Source organism: Camelina sativa, chromosome 20 (assembly GCF_000633955.1).
Source record: "Camelina sativa cultivar DH55 chromosome 20, Cs, whole genome shotgun sequence".
Lineage (NCBI taxonomy): Eukaryota > Viridiplantae > Streptophyta > Magnoliopsida > Brassicales > Brassicaceae > Camelina > Camelina sativa.
The window spans coordinates 14604997-14622090 of record NC_025704.1 but is presented as its reverse complement, the minus strand read 5'-3'; the positions used below and the strand labels follow the sequence as shown (position 1 = coordinate 14622090).

At 37.2% G+C, this 17094-nt stretch overlaps 2 protein-coding genes across 2 annotated transcripts; both read right to left on the bottom strand.

Annotated features, from left to right (window-relative positions):
• On the bottom strand, positions 5299 to 8683 carry LOC104770819 (protein ABIL3). The gene is made up of 10 exons (XM_010495273.2): positions 8381 to 8683; positions 7161 to 7305; positions 6918 to 7000; positions 6640 to 6790; positions 6437 to 6536; positions 6250 to 6342; positions 6117 to 6159; positions 5930 to 6024; positions 5715 to 5842; positions 5299 to 5616 (listed from the first exon to the last, which is right to left on the bottom strand). The coding sequence occupies exons 2-10, from the start codon at positions 7254 to 7256 to the stop codon at positions 5440 to 5442; spliced, it is 966 nt and encodes a 321-aa protein (XP_010493575.1). The 5' UTR covers positions 7257 to 7305; positions 8381 to 8683; the 3' UTR covers positions 5299 to 5439.
• On the bottom strand, positions 10105 to 14922 carry LOC104770818 (starch synthase 1, chloroplastic/amyloplastic). The gene is made up of 15 exons (XM_010495271.2): positions 14461 to 14922; positions 13821 to 14251; positions 13648 to 13725; positions 13370 to 13494; positions 13157 to 13238; positions 12876 to 13049; positions 12105 to 12186; positions 11933 to 12024; positions 11739 to 11801; positions 11554 to 11643; positions 11232 to 11356; positions 10946 to 11054; positions 10803 to 10858; positions 10666 to 10705; positions 10105 to 10561 (listed from the first exon to the last, which is right to left on the bottom strand). The coding sequence occupies exons 1-15, from the start codon at positions 14717 to 14719 to the stop codon at positions 10403 to 10405; spliced, it is 1965 nt and encodes a 654-aa protein (XP_010493573.1). The 5' UTR covers positions 14720 to 14922; the 3' UTR covers positions 10105 to 10402.

Below are 17094 nucleotides of genomic sequence, written 5' to 3'. Positions count from 1 at the left end.
CCCCGTTCTGACCTCTAGATCTGCTGCAGCGCTCGCGTTACTCCCATGCTCATTCAGACCAAGCGGGACCCTGGTTCTGGCATCGACCTCCATAGGCGCAACCGAATCCTCTAAAATCTGTGGAAGATCAAGTTTGCTCACCGAGAAGTCCAAAACCATCAAGGAATCAAACCTAACCGCAAGGACCGCCCGCTGAGTCTCGAGGACTTGCATTTCTTCCGCGATTGATGTCCTCCCCTTGTCCATCTGTTTGATCAAGAGACGGTTGGACTCAATCTCAGCAAGGTCGCTCTCGACCACAGTCTGCTCCTTCTTCCTTTCCTATTTGCTCTTCACCGAGTCTAGAACGGCCCGGTAGTCTTGGGAAATCCATTCTTTGGCATCCCGAACTGCCTGACGGGTCGCGTCTGTGTGCCGCTGATCAGCCCTTGTCGCCTTTTCCTTCAGCCATCGGTTCTCTTTTAGCAAGAGGTCCCGGTCTCTTGTCGCTTGGGTTTGAGCATCCCTGGCGGAGAAAAGGTCGGCTTCGGCAGCGAGCAGCTTTTCTTGAACGCTCCTCAAGGAAACGATCTCACTCTCCAGGGACCCGACCTTGTCCTTTGCAGCTCCCTCCCTTTCTTGCGCAGCCTTAAGTGCCGTCGTAAGCTCGTGAATCACCCTCGTCGTGTTCTCCAGCTCGGCAGCCTGCGAGGTGTCCTTCAACCTCCGCTCATAGAGCGCCACCAATTTGTTGCCAGCGGCCATGGAATGCAAGCAAACAAAAAAAAAAACGAACAACAATGAACACAGTACTTGTGTCAAACGAAAAGACGAAGCAGAACTAGGCCTAATCAGCGCTTCCTCAATTCAGCTTACCTTTGCGTGAGCCGCCATCGCTTCGATGTAAGCCTCCTTCTCGGCTAGGTCCTTCACCAGCGGGACCTCGCAGTTGGCGGTCTTTAAGTGCCGGAAGAGGGTGGCCATCCCAAGGTGGTCTTCTACCGCGGGGGAATCTCGAGAGTGGGCAAACCTCCAATGGAACGGACGGCTCGATGACGAGCCATTCCCAGAGGCAACAGGGTCTCCAGCGGGGCCTTCGGGGCTACCTCCTGCGGGGTGGCTTCCTCGGCTCTCACGGCTCCTCGCCTTGGGGACCCGGGGGTTGTCTGTGCAAGCTCTTTTCGATAGCAGGGATGGCTTACCGTGAGTCGACTGCAAGCTAACAAGCATTATCTCCTTGGTTGGACCAGAAGGACCAGCCAGGGTCGCGGGGGTTTGGTTGACCTCCTCGCTGCCTACCCGAGATGGGGCAGGCTGAACGGCGCGAAGGGCAGAGGCCAACGCCGCGTCAACGTCACCGGTGCGGACCCTCCGAGATGGCTGCGACTGCTCTCTGAGTTTGCGGAGTCATGGTTTCCTTACCATGGCGAGTAGGGGGTTGAGGTCGAAGCCAAACTCAAAATATCTGATCACGTAAAAAAAGAAAGGGTGGTTTAAACTATCTCCTTCTTTTGAAATCTTGTGGTTATGAGTAATCATGATTAATAAAGAAGGATTTGTTACCTCTATGAACGGGAGAATTATCTGCACCTTCGCTCCTAGCCTGTTCAGCAAGGGGCGACAGGTTCGGATGTACAGTGGAAACAGTTGGGACCGGAGCAGGGATGGCTCAAACTAGCGGGGCGTTGAGAGCTGCAATGATGCGAGCTCGCGTAAACAAACTCCACCTGACTTCTCCTCCTCGCAACCTCTCTGTTAGTGCTCGGGTCGCCGAAGTGAATGGGTGCTCTCCAGAATTTGTCATACGGAAAATTTCGATATGTTAGTACGGTAGCATAAACATTACAGTCATTGCAATGACGGAGGACTACAAGTGACCAAAGGGGTCATCCTGACCAACGCAAACGGCCCATTGGGTCAGGAGACGGGCAAAATTTAAATCTCCCACCGACGCCGGAGTAACGCGGAAGTAGAAATACTTCTCTCTCCATCGCTCCGGGGAGCGCCTGGATTATCTCTGGGCCACGGCGGCGACATGTATAAAACGTCCCGGGGAAACCGGAATTGTGCTTGATCTGGTACAACCGGAGGACGTCGTCCACCCCGTATATTCCCATGACGTGTCGCACGAAGTTTGGACACATCTGGGGAAACGCCATCCGAAGGAGTTGGAGGATCTGTAAAATAATCTTCGGATGGGGAACACGAGCCCGCATCGTTCGAAGTACATGGTGTATGTGCAGCAATAGTCCGGAGGAACAGTCTCTAGGGTGAACGGATCGCCGGAACGTAACATCATCTCTACGTTCGGAGGTACTCCGTGTTTTTGACAGAGATCGGTTAAGTGTTTGATTGACGTAATCGGCGGGATGTGATTTCCCCAGAGTTCAAGAGGAGCCATAATAACGCAAACAAAAGGCAAAATAATTGCGAAATCAACTAGCCTAGGCGGAAAAAGATAAACTTAGCAAGAAAGACGAGATAAGGGAACTAACGAGCAGAGAGTAAGTTTCAGAAATTATTAAGCGAAGAAGAGGAGAGGAAAAAAGAAAATTACCTTGAAGTAGTGGACGAGTGCGCGGTTATGACAAGACGTGTGATTCATGACTTATAAGTCATAATGGTGTTGGTTTTCGTAATCCCACGAATCTCTCTCCCTTAATCTGAGCCGTTAAAACCTTTCACCTCCACCGTTGGATTTTAGGAGAGAGGACATAATCATCACGGAGATCTCGGAAGCCAAGATTCAGTGTGCCTTCCCCGAGGAGGATCGCGAAACCAAAACGACGAAAGAGATTCTTTGGATATTTGCCTTTCAACTTTTCGAGATTAGGTTAAAAGGCTGGGGGGCAATTGTTGGTGTTGGGTTTCGCGAGTTAGAGGCCCAAGGGAAAAGCCCGCTAAGGAGTAAACGTCAACCCAGCAATTGACCCCGACACGAGCCCAGGAAGAGAGCTCGGGCTGAAGGGCGAAGTCAATCCAGAGATGAGGTTGGGAGGTGGAGGTCAAGATCACGGGCGAGATTACAGGAGGAGATTCAGGAGGAGTTGGGTTCGTTGTTGAGCTTAAATATTCAACATTTGTAAACAGAAAATGTATGTAACTTTTAACAAATCAATACAAAAATCCAGTTCGTTTGTTCTTCATTGTTCTTGTCGATTTATACCGAAAGTCTGCCGAGATCCTATTTCTCAATTAAATCTTTCTAGTTGTTGTTTCTAATATCAACAGTAATGAATGGTGACTTCTTTAGGTGCGGTATTCAAACAAAAAACACAAATCCATTAATAAGTCACCATTCACGATTCTGTTTATTAATTTGCGTTTTCTTTTATTAAAAAAATAATACAAGGTGCGTTATTCAAAACCATTGTAATTATACCTAAAACATGAAACGCACTTTGATTTTCAAGGTGGACAATATCCAGCGGTTTTAACAAATCCGCATCTAATAGTTGACAATACCATTTGATAATAATAAAACATATGTATAAAATTAAACTTAAAACACAAAATATTATTATATACAATTTATCTCTTGTCACTTAGAATAAAGTTGGTTTTTTGTTTTTTACAAATACCTCTTTTCTTCTTTCAAATATCTATTATTATTTAAAACTAATTTTTTATGGTTAACTTATTATTATTAGATCAAAAGGTTATGAGTTTGAATGTGCAGTTATGTAATTTAGTTATATGTTAGCAAATAACTTTTTAAAACACTTTCATAATAGTTTTGTTTAATATATTTTCAAATAATATGAAATCCGTATTGTATACTGTTTTTCACCAATCAAACATTATCTTTTACCACTTATTTTAGAATAATCGCACTTGTCCCGCAAATATATTTGTCCCGCACATACCGCAGTTGAACCGTACCGCATTATTAAATTTTTTGTCCCGTACTACTAAATCCGCGGTTATTATTTGGACCCAATATGTTTTCAATAAAAAAAACTAATGGATAATATCACATAACTACTACCATGTACGAGCCACATATTTTGATTTTTTCGTTCTTCATTTTGTGTACATCACGTTACTTTTTTCCCCCTGTTTGCCATATACTGTACATCAAATTTATTTTGGTCTGTTTGTTAAAAAGTCTTAAAGACTAGTTGATTTTTTTTCTACCAAAAATTGTAAAAGGGGGGCCACATTTGTTTTCTTACTTTGGACCGGCCCTGAGTTCTCTCCTAAATTAAACAAAAAAACACAGGTTGATCTTTAATTATTGACAAATAATCTAAAAACAAATCTAATTAATAAGTTAGTGGGAACCCTCTAATTATTGTTTGTTACCATACATATATAGTAGACATTACAATATCGAGCTCTCATCGTTGGTGTGCTCTCTAATCTATATCACTGGAAAAAATGTTTTCACGGAACCAGCTCTTAGCATGTTGTATCCTCCTAGTTACAGTAGTGATCGCACAGGCTCAATACACTCATGATGGCGATAATGCACCATCCTCTTATTTCACTCCTCCATCGATGGGTTCTCGTGAAGCTTCTCTTCCTTCTTCTCGCCGATCACTTGGTGCTGCCTATTACAAGAGATCACCGCCTCCACCACCACCAAAAAAGGCTGTATAGACGAATCGAAAACTGAAACCGGAATCTAATTATAAATCATTTGACGTTGAGAAGACTCGTAAGTTGGTGTCATGTTTTAAGGCTCTCTAGTCGGTTTTATCTTCCATGTCGATCAACTTTGTATTTCTTTTCTATAAACTAATCTGTGTTTGTACTACCTTCATCCTTCTTGACAATAAAGAAATGATTGTTTCAAAGTTTAAGTGTAATGTTTGCATTTGGTAAACAAATCAAAACACAAAATTTAATTTCTATCACAGTTTAACGAAAATTCGGATGCGAGTATTTCAGGAAACGGTATCGTCACGTTCCTTTTTTTTTGCGTTTGTGCTTTAGTCTTACATTTGAGTATAAAATGATCATATTGTATGTTTTTATATACATAGAAACACAACCTTAGTGGTTGATCGGCGATTTACATGGACATAAAAATTTGATTAGAAAAGCTTTTAAAAAACTCCATTTTTGTTAAAGCATAATTATAAATAAATATAAAGATCACTACCAAAAAAAAAAAAAAGATCACTACCAAAAAAAAAGATTAGTAAGAAAAAGTGAATTTGGTTGTTGGAACTTGGAAATAAAAGTGTAAACAACTAAACAATTTTGATAAGTATAAACATCATCAAGTGTAATATTCAAGAATAAAATTGTGGTTTTTGTTCTTGGAAGTAAAATTTGTAGTGTATTTTATTAAATCGGTGAATTCTTTTTCAATACGATTGTAAGAAATATTGCATTCACATAAAAAATGTAACAAAAACGTATATATTGACATTATTATATTACACAAAAATGCAATAAAAATTGGAATGTAATTTCCGGTTTACCAGTCGAAACCCAAAACCACCTTTCGGTTCAATATTCGTCCAAGTAAGTGTAGAGTGTATCGTCCTTCTTGGTTTTGCGTCGGCTAAGCAATGCCTTAAGCAGCCGCTTGCTCTTGCTCGGTTGTTGTTGATGCTCTGGTTCTTTATGGGCTTCTTTCTCAAACGCAACCCGAACCGAAGCCGATCTCCTCGGTTCTGACGGATACTGAACCGTAAAGAAAACAAGAATCATAACCCGTAAAGCACAAGACCGGTAAAGATAGAGCCTGAGTGAGTGCATGAAATAATGTAACTGAAGCTTACCCGTTTAGGAGTTGGAGATACCGCTCTACTCTTGCTAGGGGTCGTTGGCCGGCTAACTGATGACGGTCGGATAGCAACTGAACCAGATCTTAGAAGTGGAAACCGATGCGGTGATACTGCTCTCTTATCTGGTTTTCCAAGCAACACAGCAGTTAGAGGGTTTGTATTCACATTAATCCCAAAACAGCAGTTTCAAGCTAAAGCTGTTTTTTTACCTTGTTCTTTCTTTGGTGCTGTGGCGATAGACGAGAACGAAAAAGTTGCTGAACGTTGAGGTTTCCTAAGAGACGGAGACTGAACTATTTGTTTCCTGCAAAAAAAGCAATAAACCAACCCATCAATGATTAAAACATTCCAGTCAGCTAACAAAGGGAACTCACTAGGAGGAATAAGGGAGTTTACCTTACGGGTGGTGGAGGCGTTTCACGAATTGTAGCACGAACAGCTTTAGGAAACAAGAAACAGATCAAATCAAGAATCAGGTTTTGGAACAAATATAAAATCTTGGACATGTAGATGTAAGGGAAATTTATACCATTTCTGAATTGGTTCAAGCCCTCTTCTCCATCAAAACTACCTTCAACATTCTTCAGCTCTGCGAGGTTGGCACCTCTTTTGATTTCCCCCGCTGATAGAGAATGTAGTTTTTTTTACGTAGTGAGTCTCAAAAACAACAAGAAAGAGGATGAGACTTGATGGTTACAAATAAGAGAGAAACTTACAAGGCAAGATGTATCGTTTGTGGAACTTTGGAGTGTCAATCACAAGTGACTGCTGTGAACGACCTTCATGATCCATGTACTCTTGGCACATCCGTAGCCTCTATACATATACAAGAACACTCAGTAACGTAAACGAAATCAATCTAAGGTGCCTTTTAGAACACCATTATCAGCAAAAGTTTACTAAGGAGTAATTATAGTACCTGTTCAATGCAAGACACTCGTAGTTCGGTTCCTGCAACTTCATCAACTTTTTCATCAACAAAGTCATTGACTTTATAGGTAACAGAGCCCAAATGGTCAACTGTATTCACCAGAGCCTTTAACGCGTAATCTTTCAGTGTCTCCACGACTCTACATATACACATAAGCAACTTATAAGACCCCAAAACAAGAAAGTCTAACGACAAATATTCAGAGTTGTAAACTAAGATCACTGAGAAATAGAACAAAGAGTACCGAGAGGAATAAACTCACTCACATCTGTTTTTGTTCATCATTCGTGTAGGATAATTCGAAATACTCAGCTGCTGAATACAACTGTGTTCTCAGATTTTTAAGATCCTGTAAAACAAAGATATCGTATCACAAAAACGTCTACTAGAATCCTTATCTTGCTAATAATCAGACTGGTTCGTCAAACATGGGAAATTTTTCGGAAAACTTTTAGCGATGATCCCAAGACTTAGTAAAGATTAGTCAACTTCAAAAGTTTAGAATCTACCTTAAGACTATCAGAGAAGAGCATGCTCTGTTGCATAGAGATCTCATCGTAATTAGACGCTTCTCGGGGCATAGGCATTGTAGCCGCTGCACTCATTTTGATTCAAAGATTAGCAATGCAATCCCAACTTCAGTTCTCTCTTTCACTGTGGAAATGAAATGATATAAATAAGAATGAAGAGAACAAAATAGTCAATCTTCAGTCATACGAATACTTCAAAGCCACATTTCCTATAACATGTGAGCAGAAAAAAAAGACAACTGACTCAAACTTACACAATCAGAAGATAAAGACAATATCTAAGCAAGTAATGTCAGACAATGACAAACAAACAAATGGGTATTGCAGTAAACATGAGAGACTACTACATCATTGATCCGAAACACTCAGAAAGACTTGGTATTAAGCTGCTAGCAAAAGTTGAAACTAAAGTACCTAATAATATATATATATATAGATCCATATGAAAGCATGAGTTTTGTAACTTTAAGTCCAAAAAGAACAAACAAATTAGGGGATTCTGATTCCCACAAGAAGGTCGTGAATGTTTTGGATCACAGATCTCAACCATTTAAAAGGAATTTTAAAACAAAAGATAACATGATTCTGTGGATGTTTAAGGTAACAAGAACACGCTAACTAAATCATAATAAAAGAATAACAAACAGACAAGAAGTAGAATCCACAGCTCTAAAGCAAACCAAACAATTTAATCTGAAACAAAAACAGATTTTGTCTGAATCTTTTATAACACGACTTGTTTTTTCAGAAGTCTATAAGATATTAACAAAATCTCCCAGAGAAAAGGTGGCATTTGTTTACTATTCAAAACCAAAGAACTAGAAAATATAAACCAACTCAGATCAATACAATTAGCTTTACTCATCAAGAACTGCGACTTATGTTCCAAAGCAAATGAAAAGACCAGTGCACGTGATTAATCTAAAACACTAAAACAAGGAATCGTCATCCAAAAATCAAAACCCCATTATAACATACACCCTAAAACCCTTAATCAAGAACATTGAAAAATTCCAAATTTTTTACCATATGAACAAAGACCCAATTCAAATTTTACCAATCATGTCCTAAAAATGGTTTTTAAAGAGAACTCAGTCGTCTAAAGTCTCAACCTTGTTTTGACATATCGAAACTGAATATTTGTCGAATAAAACAGATAATGAGAACAACAGATAGGCGAAAGAATACAAGAAATTCACCTGAGATTCTTCTTCTCACTACGACAAGAAGCCTCTTGCCTTTTTTGTTTCGTTCCTCCTCTCGCTAGTGAAGCTCGAGAAACAGATTGACAAAAATTTAAACACCAAAAAGACTCTCTTTTTTCTTTTTTTTTTTTGTCAAGGTTTACACATTACAAGTAGGACGAAAGAGGAAAGGGGACGACGACAAAGACAAGAGAGTGATTAGAGGGAAGAAAAGTGAAGAAAAAAGGGTTTGTGTTTGGTATCAGAGACCTCTATTCCCACTGACTTACCCACTTTTGTCCATCATTACCGGAGAGATTGCTCTTCTTGCTCTGTTTTATTTCTTTCTTTTATTGAAATTAAATTCAATTCAAGGAAAAGAAAATTTATTTTAGTTTATTAAAAAATAAGTAGCCCATGTATAAATTCAACTTTTCAACTATAAACATAAATGAATGTGTGACAAAATTTTAGAAAAACACTTCTTTGTTTTCATCTAACAAAAATTTGAATACTTAAAAATTTTAATCGTATTTTTTATTATTCTAAGTTTATGAATAAAAACGTATCGGTGGAATAACATTTAAATTTTTTAATCTTCTCCTATACATCTATGTGGTTAAATATTTTTTGGTATATCTAATTCTAAATTTTTGTGATTTAAAACATTGTCAATCTCTTTAAGTATATCTCGGTATATGTCATGTTACCATAAAAAAAAAGAATTTATTTCGTGTATATTACACATTTTATTATTTTCTACTTAAATAAAAAATAAAATAAAAATTATAGCATAATTACATAATTATTTTTGTGTATGGCTGATTTTTTTTTTTTTGTTTTGTCCACTAATATCGGTATTTAGGATTTCAAAGTTTCAAATGGTTGATGATGTATTAAGCACCGAAAAAGAAAACACAGGCTACACTATCAATATATATTTTATGAGTCACTATTAGACATTTAATATGTTTAACGTACGAGTACTGTTTTTTCATGGAAACTAATTATTATGCGTTAGGTATTGTTTTCAATTCCAAATTTAATTTTATTGAGAAATATCTTCATTACGTTTTGTTGTAACAGGAAGAAAGAAAAATAAAAAAACAGAAAAACAAAACAATCATTATCATATACACTTTTCAGTGTTAACTGGTTGGTCAACTTTAGGAAATGTTTTTTTGAATGTGAACTACACAAATATGGCATTCTTCAACGAATTAGAGGATAACAATATTAATAATTGCAATAATAGAGAATTTTAGGATCGTGCGTGCTCGAACGATAGCATTTTCATTTCAACGAAACATTATAACAACTAAATAATTAAGAGACCTTATTTTGAACTCTTTCCTAACCCCATTAACCCATTTACTTGTTATCAGAATAATAGATCAAACATGAGATGATCGACCGATCTGTCAATAAATGTTGAACATCTAATGCCTATACTATAACGAAATGATGATCTCTTTAATAGTCGTCATCGTTTGGTTGATCAAAATTACTGGTCCTTCTTTCTAATTAGTATCATGTTATAAAGTCGTTGATACTTCACTTCATGTTTTGTAATATTTGGTGTTTGATTGTTTTAAGGTAAGCACGTCTAATGAGAAACTCAATTATATTTTACGTTTTCGATCATTTGTGTGTTACTGCTCTCCTACTCATTCTCATCTATATCATTAATTAAAACTTGGTCAAATTATTTGTTTTAACGAATAGAGCCCACTAATTTGTTATGAAATCATCATTATTAAACTTAACAATCATCATTGGAAAAGTACATATCATAACCAACAGAAGAAACATATATTATAGCCTCGTAACTAATCTACTATACCTCCCCAAAACAAAAGTCATACGATGCAATAACATACACACGGCTTATTGTGGAACTGGAAACGTTGAAAACCATTCATAGATTTTCGATAACCGGAATAGAAGGTTCCACAATAGCCCTATATTCCATCTGATTGGTCAGGTCTGGTCAGGTCCGATCCGGTCCAACTCGGTTTGTTTCGATTTGTGTTGGGTCTAGCTGACGTAGGGAGGGTCCATGAAAACCCACTGGAAAACTTGCTCATACTGAACGGCAGCGTTTTCCCAAGAATAGTTTTGGGTCATTCCTCTTCTCATCAATCCTTCCCATGACTCTCTATACTCCCTGTACGTTGCTGCAGCCAACCTCAAGGCCTGAATTATGTAACACAATAGGGTCATTTCACCCACAAATCCCTCCTAACCAAAAACGTATATCGCAAATCCTAAAGAGAAATAGAGAGTGTGATAAGACTTACTGACACCATGCTGTCTTTCGATAAGGGAGTGAACACCCACCTGAAACATTAAAACCACAAAAGAAAGATTCATAAAAATACAATTCATAGGACTTTGATCTGTCACATTCATTTGTCAATACAGAGGAATATATTACCCTGTACCAGCACCAGCTCCACCTTCTGCGTAAGGGTTGAAGTTCTCAACCGTATCCTGACAACAATTATGATCCAATTATACTATCAAACAATTCTCTGATTTTGTATTTTATCCGGTTTTTGAAGATTTTAAGAAACTCACTCTGAGTCCTCCAGTGCCATGAACGACTGGAATGGTTCCGTATCTCATTGCGTATAATTGATTTAAACCGCAAGGCTCGAATCTTGACGGCATCAGAAGGATGTCACATCTGGTTATAGATTTCAAAACAAAAGCCAGTGAGATGTTTGTGACAATCTTAAGGTTTTCTACAACAGCTCCTTCACATGACACATGTGAAAATTTAATGAATCGATCTACCTAGATAAGTAGAGTCTTTTGGAATTTGACAAAAGTCTAAGTTAGAAAGACATTCTTATTTTCTTACCCGGCTGTGATTCGATGAGAGATTGGAACATTGAAGCCAACCCAACCACGGAATTTGTCTCTGTATGTTTCCTCCATACTTCTCATCCAGCTTTCATATTTTGGGTCACCTGACCCAAGCATGACCTGAAAGAAACCAAATCACATTAAATAGGTCAATAAGAAAGAAACATGTCTTTCACTGAAAAAAGGTATATCAGTATACAGAAAAGTGCTACACAAGCCAAACAAATTTCTGCCTCGGGCTTAAGAAACATGTGAAAAACACACCAGCCACTTGCACTGTGTGCTTTTCAGTCAATCTGTTCAAAAGACTCACTTACGAATTGAATGTCATCCACCATGAGATCAGGACCAGCGGTTTGGATCAGATCAATGCCCTTCTGGTAATCAAGTCTTCCAATAAACCCAATCTGAGAAAAGTTTCAAGCCACGCCAGGCTACATGAGTTTGATTTAAGACAAAACTGAATCTGAAAAATTGAAAAGTTTGGCTTTTGAAATCACACCATAGGACATTCAGGCCTAATGGGAAGACCCAATTCCTTTTGTAGTGCCATCTTGCATTTGACCTGCAATGCCCAAAGCAGACACAGAAAGTCAATTCACCATATCAATGCCCAAAGCAGAGAATTCATTCACCATAATAATGCACTGGATTTGCTAGATTATGGAGCATTTACTCAAGAAAACTTCACATCACCTTCTCGGAGATATCATCAGCAGAATAATGGAAAGGAATGTGTTCATCTGTGGACGGATTCCACTCATCAATATTAATTCCATTTGTTATCCCTGATAATCATCGCAAGAATATCAGCTTGGAAAAATGTCTAAGTAATAAGAGACAGGGTTTTAGGATCAGTGAACAGTACCATTTATAACACTCTTCCGACTAGAAAGCAAGTCTTGCAGACCATATCCACCTTCAACAGTAGTGATTTCCCATGCATAGCCCTGAAAAAGCGGAAAGCAAGTTCCAATCAGAATACCAACTCATCCAACTTATAGTTTACAATAATTAGTATTAGTGATTGTGGTCACTAACAATTAGGGGTTATGTTTACAAAGATCCATCACCTGGCTCACAGTAATGATACGGTCAGAGGTAACAATAGCACCCTTGAGAACATTAACTGCTTCACCAGTGTCAAGAGCATGAGTTCTTGCCCATGTTGGAAACACCCACCCGACAGCTCCATACCATTCTGAAGGCAGTCCTAAGTTGGTGTAAGTAGCTGCTGGCTCCACTCCCTTTCAGTAATAGAACCAAATTATGAAATGCAAAATAACTTACGACCATATATAAATCACAAAGAGAATAGATATTCGAGTCTAGAGAAATGCTTTAAGAATTTTACCTGGTGAGCAAGGTTATGTATAATGAGAATGCTTCTTGCATCCTTATAAACTCCGTATGGGCGATACTTTGCAGCCAAAAGTCTGGAATCAAAGGGGATACACATGAGTGTTAAAATACACAACATAAAGTCCATCAAATGAAACTGCAATCCTGCACATCTGTTNAAAAGCGGAAAGCAAGTTCCAATCAGAATACCAACTCATCCAACTTATAGTTTACAATAATTAGTATTAGTGATTGTGGTCACTAACAATTAGGGGTTATGTTTACAAAGATCCATCACCTGGCTCACAGTAATGATACGGTCAGAGGTAACAATAGCACCCTTGAGAACATTAACTGCTTCACCAGTGTCAAGAGCATGAGTTCTTGCCCATGTTGGAAACACCCACCCGACAGCTCCATACCATTCTGAAGGCAGTCCTAAGTTGGTGTAAGTAGCTGCTGGCTCCACTCCCTTTCAGTAAAAGAACCAAATTATGAAATGCAAAATAACTTACGACCATATATAACCCACAAGAAGAATAGATATTCGAGTCTAGAGAAATGCTTTAAGATTTTTACCTGGTGAGCAAGGTTATGTATAATGAGAATGCTTCTTGCATCCTTATAAACTCCGTATGGGCGATACTTTGCAGCCAAAAGTCTGGAATCAAAGGGGATACACATTAGAGTTTTAAAATACACAAAACTAAAGTCCATCAATGAAACTGCAGTCCTGCACATCTGTTCAAAGTTGAACCCAATAGTAAGGTAATGTGAGTAAGAAAAGGTTACATGGGAACAAGTCCGGCATGCCAGTCATTGACAAGGAAAAGGGATTTCTCTCCGTAAGTGAACCCTCCAAGAGGAAGCACAAGAGGGGCTTCACACGCGGCATGGCAAAGTAACGTGAACCGAAACTGTAATAATAAAATGTGAGAGACGAGGCATTTTTGTCATTTTTGGTAGAGCACACGATTTAAACACACAACATTCACACAATAAAAGGAAAGTTACAATATAGAAAAATAAATCTTTCTTTGGACAAGTATTTCGATCAACAGTAGTAGTACCTGATTATCACCAAAGGCTCCTTTACTATCTCCATATGGATTTCCTGGTCGATGGTAGGATTTATGATCAACAAAAACCTAAAAACAGTTAACAAAGACAAAAACAACTTGTCAATGAATGGAGATTGTCAAAAATCCACAAAAGATTTACGCAAGACGAGATTAGTGGTTACCCAGTCAACACCATCTCTATATTCATGATAAAAGGAAACTTCTTGAGAACCTCCAAAGCAATTTACATTAATACGGACCCCCAAATCCTTAGCCCTGGCATAGTTCTTGTCACCAGCGGTTCCATTGAGGTACCGAGGAGAAACAACCATAACACGATGCCCACGACCAGCAAGAGCTATAGGCAAAGAACCACAAACATCTCCTAACCCTCCTGTTTTAGAGTAAGGAGCAGCCTCGGAGGTAACGAAAACGAGGTTATTGACAACTTCAGCTTTGCCACTGGGAACTCCAACTTCTGCAGCTCCTTCTTCAACAACAGCTCTATTCCCAGGTACACCAAAATCAGCCATTACTGTTTCATCAATAACCTCTTTCTTCTCTCCTTGATGTGTAATGTCGTTAGTGCTAGTGCCAAAGAGTTTCTGATCACCTGTAGAACCAAAAAAAATCAAAATCAAAATTCTGAACCCCAAATTGTACTACTACTCTATATCAGAAATGAAAATCAAAGATTATAAAACCTAAACAACCACCAAATCCCTAAATTCACAAACGCAGCGGGTGAATAAAATCAATATTTCTAAACAAGCCGTTGATGAAAGAAACACTAAGAAGAAACTCAATCCAAGAAATTTTTACCAGGAGGACTGAGCTGAAATCCAAGAACGGAGCCAGAGCCATCTCTCTCTGCGTCAGCGATAAATCCTTTATCATCACCACCACCGGAGAAGGAAGAAGAAGAAGAACGACGGAGCAACAACGGACGTTTGATACTAAATCTCCGGCGAAAACGAGGGAAACCGAGACTCCCGATCGGACGGGAATAACCGGTTCGGTTTAACCCGAGGAGCGGCTCGAACCTAACCGAGGAGCCACTGATCTGAAGAGACGACGCCATTGATCAAATCGAAGAGAGGAGTGATGAGTAGTGAAGGTTTCTGATTTTTATTTTTATTTCTTTTGATATTTTGAAATTCGAAATATATTTTTGTCGATTTGGAGGAAATGGGGTACTTTGGGGAAAGATTGAAACCACCTGTGGCCTATCTACTACGTAAAGAATCCTTTTTACGATACGAACTTCGCCGACATGCTTCCAAATCTTGTTGTAACCCACACACACAGAGAGTGGTACACTATTATTATAAACCTCTTTATTCTTGACTTAAAACAAAATTTTGGATCTTTTAGGTAACATAATCAAAATTTAATTTTATTCCTTCTCCAACCCCCAATAAAAAAAAAAAAAAAAAACTGATAGATCCAACAGTTATAACTCGATTTTTTTTTTAGTTCCCTTACTGTTTTGCAACATACATTTTTCAGATCTTTGGATATGATTTTGTATGTTATTTTTAATGGTTGTTTAGTTGTTCCAAAGGGATCTATCAGAAAAGCGCGAAATTAAGAACCGAGTTTACGAGTAAAAAAAGGATCACTCACACACTTCTTGCCGAAATTGAAGCCTCACATTTTGCCACGTGGTATTTAGTGGGGTACCTCCACTTTTTGGTGATTGTTGGCATGGGCTGAAGATTTTTATTGTATTGGGCCTATTTTGTGTAAATTACAAAAGTTATACAGGCCTTGCGAGAAACAATGTTTAATGGGATTCGTAATTAACAGTTATCTAATATATTAAAAGAGAAGTTGAGAGAGCTCATAGCCAATCTCACAAAAATTGATCTCCTTTGCCCTTAATGAAAAATACCCTTATAAATATTTCGAACAAGCTTTTATTCTCTATTTAGGTTGCTGAAACGCACCACATTCATCCTCAGACTTAAGATTACTAATTTGCCATTAATGAGATTCAAAACTGGACAATTATACCCTTTTTCTAAGTTTTAATTTTTTTAAAAAAAATTAAAAAACGAAAATTAAAAAAAAAAACAAAATTTGTTTACAGAATCGGAAATCTAATATATTTAGCAATATCTCTCTTTAAAAAAATAAAAGATAAATATTACAATATATTACGAATATTTGTTTAAAGAAAATTTCTATTTTTTAAAATATTAAAATGGTAAAGATAATTATGACGATTTTCCTTCTAAGCTATATATATAGACGCTCAGCCAAAACAGTAGAAGTCGGATTCAATAAGCTAAACATATAGTTTTGAGAGTATAATTTTTCTTTTGTATTATTTTGGTTCTAATGAATCAACTTCTATTGTATGATTTTGATTTTTTTTTCATGTTGATGTACTATCCATATGCTTTGGTGCTTTGCATAATTAAATTTTATGCTGCTATAATTTTTAATTATTATGTTGAATCATATCAAAAGTTTTACTCATTTTGTTCTGTTTGATTGTGTTTTAGGTGTACTTGCCATGGACCATGGATGTTTTTTTGTATATCAAAAACAAGATTGGACGAACAAGTTGATGAAGCAAGCAAAAATAATCAATTCGGTAAATTATTATTAATAATTGTGTGTTTTTTTAAGTGGTGATTGTTATTCAATTTTATTCTCTTGGCTAAACATGATCATATTTTTATTCGATGATTTTTTATTCTACAAGCAAATGAGCAAATACAACTTTTCACAATTTTATATGATTCATCAGATTCTAATTTTTATGCCTTTTTTTTTGTAGTGGTTGTTTGGAAAGCAAGATCAAGCAATCATAGACTTTGTATGTGGTTTCTCCATCTGTTTAAACATATATATTGTATTATTTTCTATATTTTTTTGTAGTTTAGTAATTTGAAAAACTTTTATATGTAACCTAATACATATTTTTTTTTGTTTCAGTTGAATTTATGGATGATCATTGATCATAGTTGTGGATCTACAAAACTGAATATAATAAAATTCATATATTAATTTTTGCTAATCTGAATCTTTAATTTTTTAAAATAATATTGTTGCTAATGTTTTTTTTGTAATGATTATAGTTGCAGAAAATTATGATGGATTCTGTTTATAACAAATATATGGTAATTTTCTAAGAACTTGGATTTCGTTCTGTTTACAAATACATTTAAACTAGAATTCTATTTATATGTAACCTATTACATAATTTTTTTTGTTTCAGTTGAATTCATGGATGATCATTGATCATAATTGTGGATCTACAAAATTGAATATAATGAAATTCAGGTATTAATTTTTGATAACCCGAATCCTTAATTTTTAAAAATAATATTGTTGCTAATATTTTTTGTAATGATTATAGTTGGACAAAAACTATTGTGGATTCTATTCATAAAAAAATATGGGGGAAAAGCAAAAATGCCCCTTTTTTCTTTCCACTTTTTAAAA